We start from the raw sequence: 14,853 nt of genomic DNA on the forward strand, positions 1-14,853 counted from the left end.
CCCCGGTCTGTGTGTGAGGGAGAACGCCCGGTGTGTGAGGGAGTAGCCCCGGTGCTGAGGGAGAACCCCGATCCCCGGGCAGCCGCCGTGCCCGCAGCCGCCCCGCCCCGCCGGGAAGGGGAAGGGTTTCGGGGTTTCGGGGCGGCCCCGCTCCGCAGCCATGGCGCGGCCGGCCCGGCGCTGCTGAGGGAGCCGCCATGGCCGCCGCCCTGCGGGGCGCGCTGTGCTCCGGGCTGCTGCTCTGCGGTGAGTCTGCCGGGCAGCGGGGAGGGAGGGAGGGACGGAGCGACCTCTCAGGCACGACGGGCGGCGGTGCCTCCGTGCTGCCCCGAGCCCGGCGCGGCTCCGCGGGGCGGGGAGGAAGCGAGCGGGCGGGCAGCGCGGCGGGAGTGCCCCGTGAGGGCAGCGGGGACACGGGGACAGCCCGCCCGCCCTCCGCGGGAGCCTGGGTCGCTGTGCCGGGATACCACCGCCTGCGGGCATTATTGCCCCGGGGCTCGATTGTGCCGGGAAACGGGGATTGGGGCTGGGGCAAGGTGCAAGGGCCAGCGAGGAAAGTCCAAACCGCGCCCCGAGGGCTCTGGGTCACTGTCTCCAGCTACTGCCAGGAGGGGACAGCCGGGGGGTCAGGCTGTGCTCCAGGGAACAGGGACAGCAGGAGAGGGAACAGCCTCAGGCTGGGCCAGGGGAGGCTCAGCTTGGGCAGCAGCAGGAATTTCTGCATGGAAAGGGTGCTCAGGCCTTGGCAGGAGCTGCCCAGGGAGGTTTGCAGTCCCCATCCCTGCAGGTGTCCCAGGAAGGCCTGGCTGTGGCACTCAGTGCTCTGGGCTGGGGACAAGGTGGCCATTGGGACTGCATGGGCTGGGAGGTCTGTGCACAAACCCGAAACCCCAGAGGTATTTCCTCATCTCTTTGGGCTCACAGCGCCCAATCATGCAATTTGCCTGGAGGCTTGTCAGGTAGGAAACACTGTCAAGGAAGTGAACACTGCAAGGAAAGGTGCTTTTGTTCTGGGAATTTTCATGCCCACCGCAGACCTTCTCCTCAAAGACCTCTTCCTCCTCTTGAGGCAGAGCTGCAAGAGAGCTGGAGAGGGACTTTGGACAAGGGCTGGAGGGACAGGACACAGGGAATGGCTTCAAACTGCCAGAGGGCAGGGAGAGATGGGATATTGGGAATTAGGAATTGTTCCCTGGCAGGGTGGGGAGGCCCTGGGATGGAATTCCCAGAGAAGCTGTGGCTGCCCCTGGATCCCTGGCAGTGTCCAAGGCCAGGTTGGACATTGGGGCTTGGAGCAGCCTGGGACAGTGGAAGGTGTCCCTGCCATGGCTGGGGTGGCACTGGATGGGCTTTAAGGTCCCTTCCAACCCAAGCCAGTGTGTGATTCAAACTTCTGTATTTGCAGTGTGTTTGAATTATTTGTGGGGTGCAAGGGTAAGGCTGTGGGACCAAAGTCTGAAATAGGTTTTACATAAGCCGAGTTTAGATTTCAAACTCTTGTCTGCCAGAGGGGGGTGACACACACATAAATTTCATTTATTTTTGTCAACTGGCCCTTGGGGACATGGCTTAGGGGTGATAACAGTGATGCTGGGGTGACAGTGGGATGTCTCTTTCTACCCTGTGAACTACAGACATGTAAAATGTGTTATTTATCTTAGAACATCTGTAATCAAGTTTGACTCCTGTGACATTTGCACATTGATCTGATCTGGCAGGGTTTGTTTGCATTGCCCATTTGTGGTGCAATAATGAGCCAGAATCGTTGCTATTTTAGTTTCAATAGCTACAGTTATGTACAAATAATTAAATCACAATAGTAATGAATTTTGCCTTGATACTTTACACTGCTTTAGGGTTTCTTTTATTCGCTTCCAAGAAAGGGAAGCAACTGGGATTTTGTTACTTGTGAATAGTGCTGATTAAGGGTACCTAATTATATTTAATTATATTTAATAACTCTTTTACCTTCAGAGGTGCTTCTGGTTTATCTGTTTATCAGTCCCACACCCTTGTTATTCTCAACGTGCTGGAGCACTGCTTGGAAAAACTGGGGTTTGACAATCTCAGGGAGGGTTCATGCTCTGAGTCCTGGGCAGCACCAGCTCAGTCATGCACAAGAAATGTTGGTGTCACAAGGACTTACTGGAAATCACTGGTGCCAGTAATTCGTTTCTGTTGCATAAGCTCAGGATTTAAATTAATTTCACTGAGCTCTGGTTTTAAATAAGCATCTAAGGCAGGGCAGAGGCTGCATTTAGGTTTTGGATGACGGAGGAGTGCTGGAGGAAACACCGAAATGCTGGCTCTGATTCCTCCCACAGTTTTTGGAATGGTCCCAAAGCCCCGAAACGCAAGAATTACTTCAGTCAATCTTCGCAGCACCTTGCAGTGGGATGCACCAAGGTTTCCCAGAGGGAATATCACCTACACTGTGCGATCCAGGAGGTAGGTCTGGGGTCGGGCTGGCTTTGATTCACATTTTACAGCTCTGTGTGGTTGGGATTTGTGTCCTTTCCAGAGGACAAACTGGAGCTGTCCCTTTGTTTCAGCTTGTGAGATGCTTCTCTGCTGACCTGAAGGACAGGGCAGAGGCATTTTCTGGGCATTCACACCCGAGGCAGCTTTATCCTGGGGTTTTTTGGAACCACAAGCACATTTTAACATTGGATGTTACTGGCTGTATGTGTGGTATTCCTCTCTCATGCAGCTGTTACCACCATGTAGCTGTGATTGAAGAGACTTCGTCCTGCTGAGTGGTTTGCATCTTCCCAGATCTCAGATGCAGCAATCCCATTGCATCCTGCCATGGGCAGGGACACCTTCCACTGTCCCAGCCTGCTCCAGCCTGGCCTTGGACACTGCCAGGGATCCAGGGGCAGCCACAGCTTCTCTGGGAATTCCATCCCAGCCCCTGCCCACCCTCCCAGGGAACAATTCCTTCCCAATGTCCCATCTAGCCCTGCCCTCTGGCAGTTTAAAACCATCATCCCTGGTCCTGGCACTCTCTGCCAGGGAAGTCCCTTTCCCTCTTTTTTCTAAGCCCCTCCAGGCACTGGAAGGGCCTCTAAGGCTTCCCCAGAGTCTTCTTTTCATGCTTAGTCAAGAAACTTTTCTGGGTTCTGTAGCCATGGTCCCTTGATCAGTACATCCCTGGGCAGGCTTTTGATGCAAACCAGAAAGAATAAAATATATTAAATAACATCTATGAAATCATATATTGGTCAAGGCCAGGCTGGACACTGGGGCTTGGAGCAGCCTGGGACAGTGGAAGGTGTCCCTGCCATGGCTGGGGTGGAATGGGATGAGCTTTAAGGTCCCTCCAACCCAAACCTTCTGTGGTTCTATTCTCCAAGCAGTTCCTGGTCGCTTCCCAGCCCTGTTTTCTCTGGCTTTTCCCTGTGTGCAGTCCCTGGAGAGAGCTCCAAGCAAAGTCCCAGAGGGACAGCAGTGCCCTGCAGTGGCAGTGGCTGAATGTTTGCAGACTTCTCTGAGCTCCTGCCTGGTGAATGGAGTGGTGTAACCCAGTCAGGAAAAGGGCATCTATTTACAGATTCAGAATTTTGATCCCTAAGTTTATCACTGATTTATAGATGAGTATAAAATCCTTCATGTGAGTCTTACACACTGGATACATTTTTGTGTTCATGAGCCTGAATTGGTTGCATGCAGAGCTTTGCTGCTTTAAGGCCATTTGGTTTTATTTACACATCTCCTACTCTTTGTTTCTGTTCCCTCCAGCATCAACTTCCCTGGAGACTCCTATGAGAATGTGAGGACCAACCTGAGCCTCCCAGAGTGTGATGTGTCCTCGCTGTCAGCCTATGGGGACTACATCCTGCAGCTCAGGGCTGAGGCAGGGCAGCTCCATTCCCCCTGGGTCACCCTCAGGTTCAAGCCCATGGATGACAGTAAGCCTTCTCCTGTTCTTCCAAAAAATACAGAGTCTGGCTCTCTGAGAAAAGCTGTGGGGTGCAGAGTATTTTATAATTTCATTACATTGAGCTGTACAACTTTTTTTTTTCATTGTAGCACTTGACAGGAAGCAGAGTAGGTTCACTGTTATAGCACTGGTAACCTCTTTTGAGGAGATATTCAAATAAAGCATCATTTTCTCTTAAAATAAGGGACATTTCTATATTCCAGCCAGGGAGAAGTTATCTTCAAGGAGCCAGACTTCCTGTATATCTAAATAAATTCTGTTACTTCCTTCTTCATTGCTTTGTCAGGCAAAAAGCTTTATTTTTATTTTTTCTTTAAAAAAAAAACCAACTTTACAGAGCAAGTTTAATTTTCAGCCCAGAAATCTTGATTACACCAGGCAGAAATAATTGAAATGTTTTCATTTTTCAAAGTGATCATAATCAAAACCCACGAAACCCCACAATAAAATACTGTTCTAAAGGGTTTCCTCAGGCCAGGCAGATGTTGTGACAGTTTGGCCCAGAAGGAGAAGTGAGTGATAGCCATGGAGATGGTCCTTCCTCTCCTGGGAGTCACCACAGCACAGGCAAAAGGGAACTAAGCTTGTTTGGGGCGTGGGAATGGAGCCTGCATTGGTACCTGGTGTTCAACTGCAAAAATAAAATCCCATGCCAGAGCAGTCCTATAAGGAAAGGATTTATCTGTGGCTGATCTAGGAAAAGAAATCACTTCCTTCTCATCCACCCAATTATCTAAAAAGGTGAATTATCACGGAATAGCTCAATATATGTATACAATGTCCAGTTGAGGCAGTGTGAAGCTGAATTCTCTCCTCTCCTCTCCTCTCTCTCCCCACGTGCAGCACTCATTGGCCCCCCTGATGTGAGGCTGAAGTCAGAGGCTGGGGCTCTGCACGTGGATTTCTCTGGGCCCTTTGCTGAGCACGAGCAGGACAAGTGGCCCCTGAGGCAGTACTATGGCTCCTGGAACTACAGGATCCTCTACTGGAAGAAAGGCAGCAGAGATACAGACCTGACCTCTGTCCCCTGGGTATTGTGACTCCCTGGCTTTCATCTGTGCTTTTTCCGGGAAAACACCATCCTGGGGAAGTCCCAGAAGCTCGTGGAGGCTCTGGCAGAGGTTGCAGAGCTCTGGAGCCAGGCTGGGAGAGCTGGGAATGTTCACCTGGAGAGGAGAAAGATCCAGGGAGAGCTGAGAGCTCAGAGCTCCTGCCAGGACCTAAAGGAGCTCCAGGAGAGCTGGAGAGGGACTGGGGACAAGGGCTGGAGGGACAGGACACAGGGAATGGCTTCCCAGTGCTAGAGGGCAGGGAGAGATGGGATATTGGGAATCAGGAATTGTTCCCTGGGAGGGTGGGGAGGCCCTGGGATGGAATTCCCAAAGAAGCTGTGGCTGCCCCTGGATCCCTGGCAGTGTCCAAGGCCAGGCTGGACATTGGGGCTTGGAGCAGCCTGGGACAGTGGAAGGTGTCCCTGCCAATGGCAGGGAATGGAACAAGATAATATTTAAGGTCCTTTCCAACCCAAACCATCCTGGGATTCTGTGATTTTAGGAGTAAAAGTGAATCTCTACTAATTACAATTAATCAATTCTGGTCATTACAGATGGGACTCAGAGCAAATGCAGGAGTTGTGTTGTTAAACAGCAGCATGGACAGAATTTTCTCTTTCCATAATTATAAATAACTCTGTGTTTGTTCCCTCTTTGTGGGACTTTAGGCTTTGTACCCCCAAAAATACCTAGAAAACGGGTGAGGCTTTTATTCACTGTGGTCACCTGCAGCTCTTCAGTGTCTATCCACTGTAATTTGCTTTCTACCTCTCAGGGACAACCTCTTCCACAGCCAGATGTGTTACTCAGCCTAAAACACTGCTCCATGCACAGTGCCTGGAGAAAGATCATTAATAACATAGTAATTAGAACATTATGGCCTCTGTTGCAGGCAGACAGGAAGCCTCTGACCAGCAGAGCCCAATCACAGTTAATGAGTGCATTGTACATCAGTGCAATTATATATAATGGAACTCCATCATGAACAATTCTGATTTGTGTCTGCTGCCTGCACAGTTCTTTGCCATTCAGTTCCAGAAAACGAGGGGTCATCACAAAGCAGCCTGGGTTTCAGTTCCCAAATTCCTGAGAAGTGCAGGAATTCCTGCACTTGGGGTGCACACTCTCCTGGATTTACCAGAGGAACAGAACTGCAGTTTGAGTCTGTGCTTGGAACAGCTCTGAGTGCAGGTCTGGGAGATTCCCTGGGGATCAAAGAGGCAACAGGCAGAGACTGGGTGTCTTCAGAGTTTATTTGTGAGGTGGCTGCTTGCTCCCAGATGGAAACCTGGCTGGAGAGTCTGCTGTCCCTGAGGAGGAATCTGTTCCTGTTGGGGGACACTCTGCAGTTACAGGGACATAACTCACCCTGAACAGCAAATTCATCTGCTCAGCCACCTCACAGCTCCCAGAAATATGTTCTTTCTTTTGTTTTTTTTTTTTTTTGTTTGTTTTGTTTTTTTGTTTTGTCTGATCACAGATCACAGCATCATGGAATCGTGAAGGTTGGAAAAGCCCTCTGTGGTGATCAGTTCCAGCCATTAACTCAGCACCACATGTTCACCACTAACCCATGTCACCAAGTGCCATATTTTTGGGACACTTCCAGGGATGAGGACTCCACCATTTCTCTGGGCAGTTTATTCCAGGGCTTGACAGCTTTTTAAATTAGGAAATTTTTCCCAAAGTCCAATCTAAAATTCCCCAGGCACAGCCTGAGCCTTTTCCTCTTGTGCTGTTCCTCCACCCCACCTGTTCCCTCTGCAGTTAGATGGTGTTTGTATTGGCTAAACAGTGCTTTTAGCTGATCTCATTGGCTTGGGTGGCAGTTTCTGGCTGCCAGCAGCTCTCATTTATCATCTCTCATTAGCCTAAAACTTCATTAGTGCTGCTGGAAACAGCCTGAAGGTCAGTGGTGTGAATGGTCTCCCAGTAGTGTTGTAATTGTAATTGCAATCTTTAGTTAATTATTAAGCTAATTCCATGGCTAAGTCACTGATCTCCCACTCTTCAATTTTTTTCTGGTTTTCTCTGTTTTCAGGTAACTCAGGTTGACACCAAACACAACTCTGAAATCCTGTCCCAGCTGGAGCCATGGACAGTTTACTGTGTCCAAGTGCAGGCAGTGATTCCCGAGTGGAACAAGACAGGGGAGCTGAGCAGGGAGCTCTGTGAGCAGACAACCCACAATGGTAACGTGGGGGACTGGGAAATCATGCAATCACACACTGGGATGGCTTGGGAGGGACATTAAAGCCCAGTGCCACCCCTGCCATGGCAGGGACACCTTCCACTGTCCCAGGCTGCTCCAAGCCCCAATGTCCAACCTGCCCTTGGACACTGCCAGGGATGGGATGATCCATGGAGAAAACGATAATTTGAAAATAATTATTCAGAAATGAATAATGACAGTTTGAATTGGTCTTTTCCCTTGTCTCTTGCAGGTGTAACCCCTGTGTGGGTAATTGTGACTGTTCTGATGGGATCCATGCTGGTTGTTGTCACTTTTGTCACCGTTTGTTTCTTCTCCAGTTTTTATCTGTACAGACTCACCAAACATGTTTTCTGCCCTTCCTTCATTTTCCCACAACACTTGAAAGAGGTTAGTTTTCTGCCTAGCATGTGAAAATCAGCCTTTTCAGCAGAGCCACTTGATTTTCTAAAGCTCTCAGTGCCAAAACAGTTACAGCTTATTTTGTTTTGCCTCCTGTCACTGGCACCTGATGGTCAGTGATCTGTCATTCATAATCAGCAGCTTTTTATGGCTCAGAAACAGGATGGGTTTGTGTATTTTAAAGTGAGAGAGTACCAGGTGTCAACTTCAGTTCCTCATTTAACCAGTGAGCAACAGAAATCTCTGGCTCTCCTGCCTCCTTTTAGACTTAAACCAGCTTATTTGTTTTCTGTCACAAGTGTAATCATGAGTTTTAACTTGAGGAAAGAGCTTTTTAAGGAAGTAACCTGGGCTAGATCAGCCTGGGCTGTGGAAGGTGTCCCTGCCCATGGGAAGGGGTGGAATGGGATGAGCTTTCAGGTCCAATCCAACCTAAGCCACTCTGGGAATTTGTGATTCTTTCAAGTCTGAAAATTCCAGCTAAAAGGAGAGCAATGAAGAGCAGCCATTGCTGATAGGGATCCACTGCCCTTGTCACATACCCAGAGCACAAAAAGGCTGAAGCAGAATCTCTTCCAAGAAACAAGGATGTACAAAATATACTTCTGCTCCAACCTGTGCTGTCCTGAGTTCTGTAATTCCTCTGAGGCTTTCATTTTAACTCAGAGCTCAGCACCCTCAGGTTTGCAGCTGACTTTGGCTCCCACTTTAGGCTGAGCACGTGCTCAGTGCTAGGAGTGTCATGGAATCCCAGAATCTCAACTGGTTTGGCTTGGCAGAGACCTTAAATCCCATCCAGTGCCACCCCAGCCATGGCAGGGACACCTTCCACTGTCCCAGGCTGCTCCAAGCTACAATGTCCAGCCTGGCCTTGGACACTGCCAGGGATCCAGGGGCAGCCACAGCTTCTCTGGGAATTCCATCCCAGGGCCTCCCCACCCTGCCAGGGAACAATTCCTAATTCCCAATATCCCATCTCTCCCTGCTCTCTGGCACTGGGAAGCCATTCCCTGTGTCCTGTCCCTCCAGCCCTTGTCCCCAGTCCCTGTAGTTTGCAGAACCTGGAGCTCACAGCACCAGGCCCACACAGGATGTGCTCGAGTTCCCTTTGCTCCCAAGTGGCTCTAAAGACAGGGAGAACTTTGGGCTTTTGTTATCCCAGGAATCAAAGGTCTGTTGTGCAAACCTAAAATGTGCTTTGGCTAAGGCAGTGCTTTCACTAGGGGAATGTTGCAATTGCAGATTTGGGCCAGAGCATTGCCAATCCCAGTTTGGTAAAAAAGGGTCTCATAGTAAAGATATTTGTGTTGGTTTTTATATCTACAGTGAACAGCACTCCTGAGAGAGAAGCTGGTTTTAAAATTCAGTTCAGAATTGTTTCATCTGAGGGCACCAGGATGATCAGAGGGATGGAGGAGCTCTGCTGTGGGGCTGGGAGAGTTGGGATTGTTCAGCCTGGGGAAGGAAAGGCTCTGGGGTGACCTCATGGTGGCCTTGCAGTGGCTGAAGGGTTCCAGGAGAGCTGGAGAGGGACTTTGGACAAGAGCTTGGAGTGCCAGGGCAAGGGGAATGGCTTCCCACTGCCAGAGGGGAAGTTCTTGGCAAAGGTCTCGCTGATGTCCTTCCCCAATTACCATTCAGTGTTTGTTCCCAATCCAAACTGTTGGATTTTCTTCAAGTTTCTGTTCCAAAGCAATCTCTGACCCCTGGGGTTCTTGCAAAGAAAGGCACTTCCATCTTGCTCCCCAGCCTGGAGCAGGATGTCAGGGAGGATATGATGCTGTTGGCCCTGTGGGGTTTGTAAGGCCTGAGGAAGCCACTTGGTGTGTGCAAAACAATCCCAATGGTCAATAATCTCAATATTTCTGAGCAAACAGGATGGGACACCTGGAGAGACCTAATCCTCATTTCCTCTTTGTTTCCCAGTTTTTGAGCAAATCTCCCGGTGCTCCTCAGCCTTTCCCTCCATTTCCACAAGAAGAATTCCTGGTTTGTGACAAGCTGACTGTGATTTCGGAAGAATCCCAAAACCTCACTGATGGGAGTGGGGATGAGGCCAGCAGGACACCAGAGCACCCTCAGGACTCTGCTCAAGGAGACTCTGACTCAGGAAAGGCCTAAATATCCTCATTCTTCCTTGGAAAAGGAGAAGCAAATGGACTTTTGGGTTTCTCTCATTGCTGCATTCTTCAGCAGTAAAAATCTACAGAAAAACACGTGGGCACAGACTTTTCACAGAATCATTTTATTTTTTTAAGTAGAAGAAACTTGGCTCTAAATGGGGAATTAAATGATCCACAACTTCTGCCACCGTTGGTTGTGGCTCCCTGAGGAGTTGTAGCAATTCCTGGCACTGATTGGGACATTAAAAAGCAAATGTCATATATATATATATTAAAAATACTAATTAATTTAACTTTTAACTATTTATTGCAAAAACAAATCAAAATGTTTATAAAAGAAAATAATATTTTATAAAGAAATACCTGATCTATTTTTCTTAATGAGAAATGATGTAGTTTTAAGGATGTCCCCATTAGCATCATCTTTCTATGGAATTTATTTTTACCTAAAGCAAAATTGTGAAGTTTTTAGGGTGGGATGAACTGATGTCTGTGGAAAACTTGGCAGCTAAACTGGGATTTAAATTAGTTCCATTTTAATTATCTAGTGATGTGTATTGTTAATTTAAAAAGTCAATCCAGGGAGCTGTGACTGGATAAAGGTTACTCAGCACTGGGATCTTTGCACTGGGCATTAACTGGGTTTGTGTATTTTTGCATCAAAGTGAGAGGGAAAAATTAAATTCTGTCAACAAAAGGAACCTTCCAGGAGTGAAGTTGTGTTCTCAGCTTGGTGTGGAAATTGCAAAATTTTGGGGGTTGATGTTTGTTACTTGATGCTTAAATATCCCTTTTTTGGGAGTGGTTGCAGGAGGAAAACATGAAGAAAACATGAATTGATTCCATCAGTTTCTAGTCTCAGGGATCCTGGGATTCTGTGATTCTATGGAATCTGTGCTTGGTTTTTCAGTACTTCTTAATTTTGGTCATGTTGTGCTTTAATGGGGAATATGGAATTTATTGAATTGATTTTTTTTCAAGGCACTTTGTTTTGTTGGTGCTTTTTCCTACCTCTCCCCAAAGCTGCTCTGGGAATGCTGACCCTGGGTCTGGATCACCACCCCAGGCTACAAATCCAGAAGTCACTTCTCCGACAGCAGCAGCTTCTTTCTATATTTTCTTTTTCCTCTTTTTTCCTCCTTTTTTTTTGGCATGCAGAGGCAGAACCCACACAGTGTAACACCCACTGCACGAGGAGCTGGCTGAGGAGGGGCTGGAGATTCCCTGCCTTTCCCTCACTATTCCTAGAGCTGCTTTCCTCTCCAACAGCTGCTTTGCATGGAAGCACAGCAAATTCCTGTCAGCCAAAGGTGGCTGGAATCCACCAGCTGGTTCCAAGGTTCTGCTGAGGACTGAGGTAAGGCAGAGATAAGGCTGTGCCACTTCAGTACAGACTCATTGCTGAGGGAAACTGGGGGAGAATAGAAACTGCAGCCTTGGCTATTATGGGTATTGGGAGTTTAGCTTAAAACAGGAAAAGTGTCTGCAAGGACATGATGGCCCAGGGTGCCCAGAGAAGCTGTGGCTGCCCCTGGATCCCTGGCAGTGTCCAAGGCCAGGTTGGACATTGGGGTTTGGAGCAGCCTGGGACAGTGGAAGGTGTCCCTGCCATGGCTGCGGTGGCACTGGATGAGTTTAAGGTTCCTCCCAGCCCAAATCAGTGTGGGCTTATGGGATTCTGTGATTGAAACCCATCTAAGCCATTAATGCCAACAGGTTTTACTCACATGCTGCCAAATGGCTATTCTGGGAAATCTGGGGATTTTGCAGTGGTTTGTTATTTATTGGGCTAAAACCCAGGAAATCAATGACAGATAAAAGGACTAAGCTACAAGAAGTGATGTACTCAGAAACTCCAATTCCAGCCCCATAAAGCAAATCCCTGGACTCTCAAGAAAGTCACTCCTGCAGAAGGGAACTGCCTGGGATCCTTGTCTGGAAGAGCATTTCTTTCTTAAATGACCACAAAAACCAACCTTTTCCTCTTGGGCAAGGTGAGTCCACAGACACTCAGAGCCCTGCTATTCCTGCTTTCTGCTCTGCAGGGAAATAGGAATCTGGCACTGGAGCCAGGCATGGCAAATGTCAGATGTCACTGAGAGGAATTAAAGCTGACATCTACTTTTAAAGCTCTGCCTTTCCCAAGAATCACAGAATTCCAGGCTGGTTTGGCTTGGAAAGGACCTTAAAGCCCATCCAGTGCCACCCCTGCCATGGGCAGGGACACCTTCCACTGTCCCAAGTTGCTCCAAGCCCATCTGGACACTTGGATATTTTCAGGATTTAGGAGCTGCTAAAATCAGCCCAAACATGTTTTTTCAGGCTGACCTACACTTTGGTTTGCTTCAGAAATCTTCTTGCCCCACACCCAGTTCTCCCAGGAAAGCTTTTGTAGGTGAGAGGCCTCAGCCACAGCTTCCCTGAGAGTCACACCATGAGCCAGGCCTGGGGACAAGGGGCAGCCTCTGCCTGTCCCCACCTGGGCTGTGTGCTCCCACAGGTCCCACAGGCACACCAAGCCAGTAATTAGAGGAGCAGCAATAATTAGAGGAGAGTTCACCTTGAGCTGAGTTTGTGGACACTGCAGTGACAAGGAATCAATAAAACAGGTGAACTTTAACCTGTTCTGATGTAAACCAAAAGCACAGAGGGATGCTGGAGGCTGCTCACTCCAGCACGGCGTGTTCTGGCAAAGCCAGGAGGAAAACAGACCCCTTGGAAGGCCTGGGAGTGCTTGGAAAAAGATTACAGACCTGAAATGCAAAGAGTGGAATGATTAAGGAACAGGGAAGCAGGGAAAACTGGAGCAGAAGAGTCTGAGCTTGTGGTCAGCAAAACAGATTGGAGAAGAGGGCAGTGAGGAAAGACAGAAAGGAACAGTTTAGAGAATTTCAGGGAGAAATCAGATCCCACAGCCACCCCCCAGCCCCACACTTTTATCCCTCCCTATTGGGAACTTTGGGGTCTCCCCTGCCTAGCAGGTCCTGCAGGTTCTGAGCTCCAATCCAGAACAAGTCCCACTGAACAGCAGAGCCAGAAAGGCTTTCAGAAATACCTATCCCTAGCTCTAGAAAGGCTTTTAAATAGATTATTGACCAGAAATACTTGTGCTTGTAAATCATGCTGCTTTTTTTTTTTTTTTTTTTTTTGAGGCAGACTGGGAAAGAGTCATTATCGCTTGGCAAAATGTCATTTTCTAGGATTCATCATCCTAGAAAAGTATTATTGAATAAGTGGGGTGCAAAGCAAGGCTCCTTCCCTTGAGATTGTGCTGCTGTGAAAAACAAGGGTGCAAAGAGCTCCTTTACAGGAAGAGATGTGAGTAATCCACAGGCTTTGGACTGTGTGCAATGTACTGGAAATATTTCTTCCTTAGGGATTGGAGTTCCTGAAATTCATTTTGCATTCTCTCAAGCCATTACGGTGGAACACTGAGGGCATGGAATGATGATGGCATCACGAAGACAAATGAGAGGCCACTGGGGAAGCCTGGGAGAGGAAATCCTTGCTGCAGCATCATCAGTGTGCATCAAGAATGTCAGGATTCCCCCCTGCAAAAAGCAGCTCACCAAGGAATCTGATTAACACCTTTCAGTTCTTCCATTTTCCCATCAACTCTGCCATCATGTCCCTCAAATCTCCTCTCTAATTTCCACTCCCTCCTCTCTGTTTATGGGATGGTTTTTGAAATCACGTTACAGTTCCTCGGAAAGGGACTTTCTTTTCCCAGCTGGGTGAGTTAGGTTGTGACAAAGGCAATGGAAATCCCACCAGGATTATCAGTGGGTTGGACCTAAGGGTGAAACCAGGCTCTGGAACTCCCCCAGACAGAGCAGAACTCACTGATCACTCTGAAATTCCAGCCTGGAGAACACTCCAGGGAGAGCTCAGAGCCCTTCCAGGGCATAAAGAGGCTCCAGGAGAGCTGGAGAGGGACTGGGGACAAGGGCTGGAGGGACAGGACACAGGGAATGGCTTCCCAGTGCCAGAGGGCAGGGAGAGATGGGATCTTGGGAATTAGGAATTGTTCCCTGGCAGGGTGGGGAGGCCCTGGGATGGAATTCCCAGAGAAGCTGTGGCTGCCCCTGGATCCCTGGCAGTGTCCAAGGCCAGGTTGGACATTGGGGCTTGGAGCAGCCTGGGACAGTGGAAGGTGTCGCTGCCATGGCTGGGGTGGCACTGGATGGCCTTTAATGTCCCTTCCAACGCAAACCATTCTGGGATTCTAAATATTCTCCATGAAGATGGAACTGGTAGATGTGTTCAAAATTAGGCCTTTTGAAGGTGCCAGAGGCTGTAAAAAGAGACGTTTATGCCAGACTTCTCATTCTTTCAGCCTGATTGATGTAGTTTAGGACAGTTCTGTCCTTCCTAATCTAATCCCAGAATCACCAAGGCTGGGACAGAACTTCAGGATCACCCAGTGCCACCCCAGCAGCACCAGCATCACCCAAACCATGTCCCCAAGGGCCACATCCAGACTCCTCCTGAACACTGCCAGAGACAGGGACTGCAAACCTCCCTGGGCAGCTCAGTCCAGTGCCTGACCAAAAGATCATCCTTCCTGCTCTTCAGCCCTGGTGAGCCTTGTGGAGAGCTGTAAGCAGGGCTGGGAAGAGTCAGGAGGAGGACAAGAAATGCCCTCTGTAAGGAAGATGATGTTATGTGGTGGGGAAACAAGCCTGAAGGCAAAGTAATGACAATGTTCAAAAATGAGAAAGGCTTCTGAAAGCAGGGAATGAATCACCTGTGCTCTCTGTCCATGAGGGAGGTGAAAGCATTTACAAGATTGCAACAAAAGAGAGACAGGGAAAGTTTTCTAATGATGAAAAAATATAAGTGACATTGCCTGAGAAGGGGGATTTAAAAAAAATTCTGTTGGGAAGGGGTAGATTGATCTGATCCCTCCTTGGGCTCCCTGAGGTCCTTCCTTCCTGAACCAGTGTTCCCACACTTCTCACACAAGATGAAATGCTGTATTTGCCCCTTTTATCCTATTCCAGAGCTGACATGAGAAGAAACCACCAAATGGCTTCTCCTTTGTCTGTCAGCCAACAGAAATAAATCCAGCAGAGCCCAAATGGCCTTGTTTCCTCCGTCACAGGAGTGTTTTGGGACTGA

At 48.7% G+C, this 14,853-nt stretch overlaps 1 protein-coding gene across 2 annotated transcripts; it reads left to right on the top strand.

Annotated features, from left to right (window-relative positions):
• The first annotated feature begins 41 nt into the window (after positions 1-41).
• Positions 42-10,433, top strand: IL10RB (interleukin 10 receptor subunit beta). Of its 2 annotated transcripts, none has more exons than XM_085070841.1 (7): positions 42-246; positions 2,325-2,448; positions 3,742-3,911; positions 4,787-4,974; positions 7,037-7,187; positions 7,440-7,597; positions 9,536-10,433. In XM_085070841.1, exons 1-7 carry the CDS (start codon positions 198-200, stop codon positions 9,728-9,730), a joined length of 1,035 nt encoding a protein of 344 aa, XP_084926967.1. In that variant the 5' UTR covers positions 42-197; the 3' UTR covers positions 9,731-10,433. The 2 variants fall into 2 exon arrangements, with proteins under 2 accessions (XP_084926967.1, XP_084926878.1); XM_085070752.1 differs by lacking the exon at positions 42-246 and adding an exon at positions 842-959.
• The last annotated feature ends 4,420 nt before the right edge of the window (positions 10,434-14,853 follow it).

This window comes from Lichenostomus cassidix, chromosome 1, assembly GCF_008360975.1.
Source record: "Lichenostomus cassidix isolate B80296 chromosome 1, HeHo_3.0, whole genome shotgun sequence".
Taxonomy (NCBI): domain Eukaryota; kingdom Metazoa; phylum Chordata; class Aves; order Passeriformes; family Meliphagidae; genus Lichenostomus; species Lichenostomus cassidix.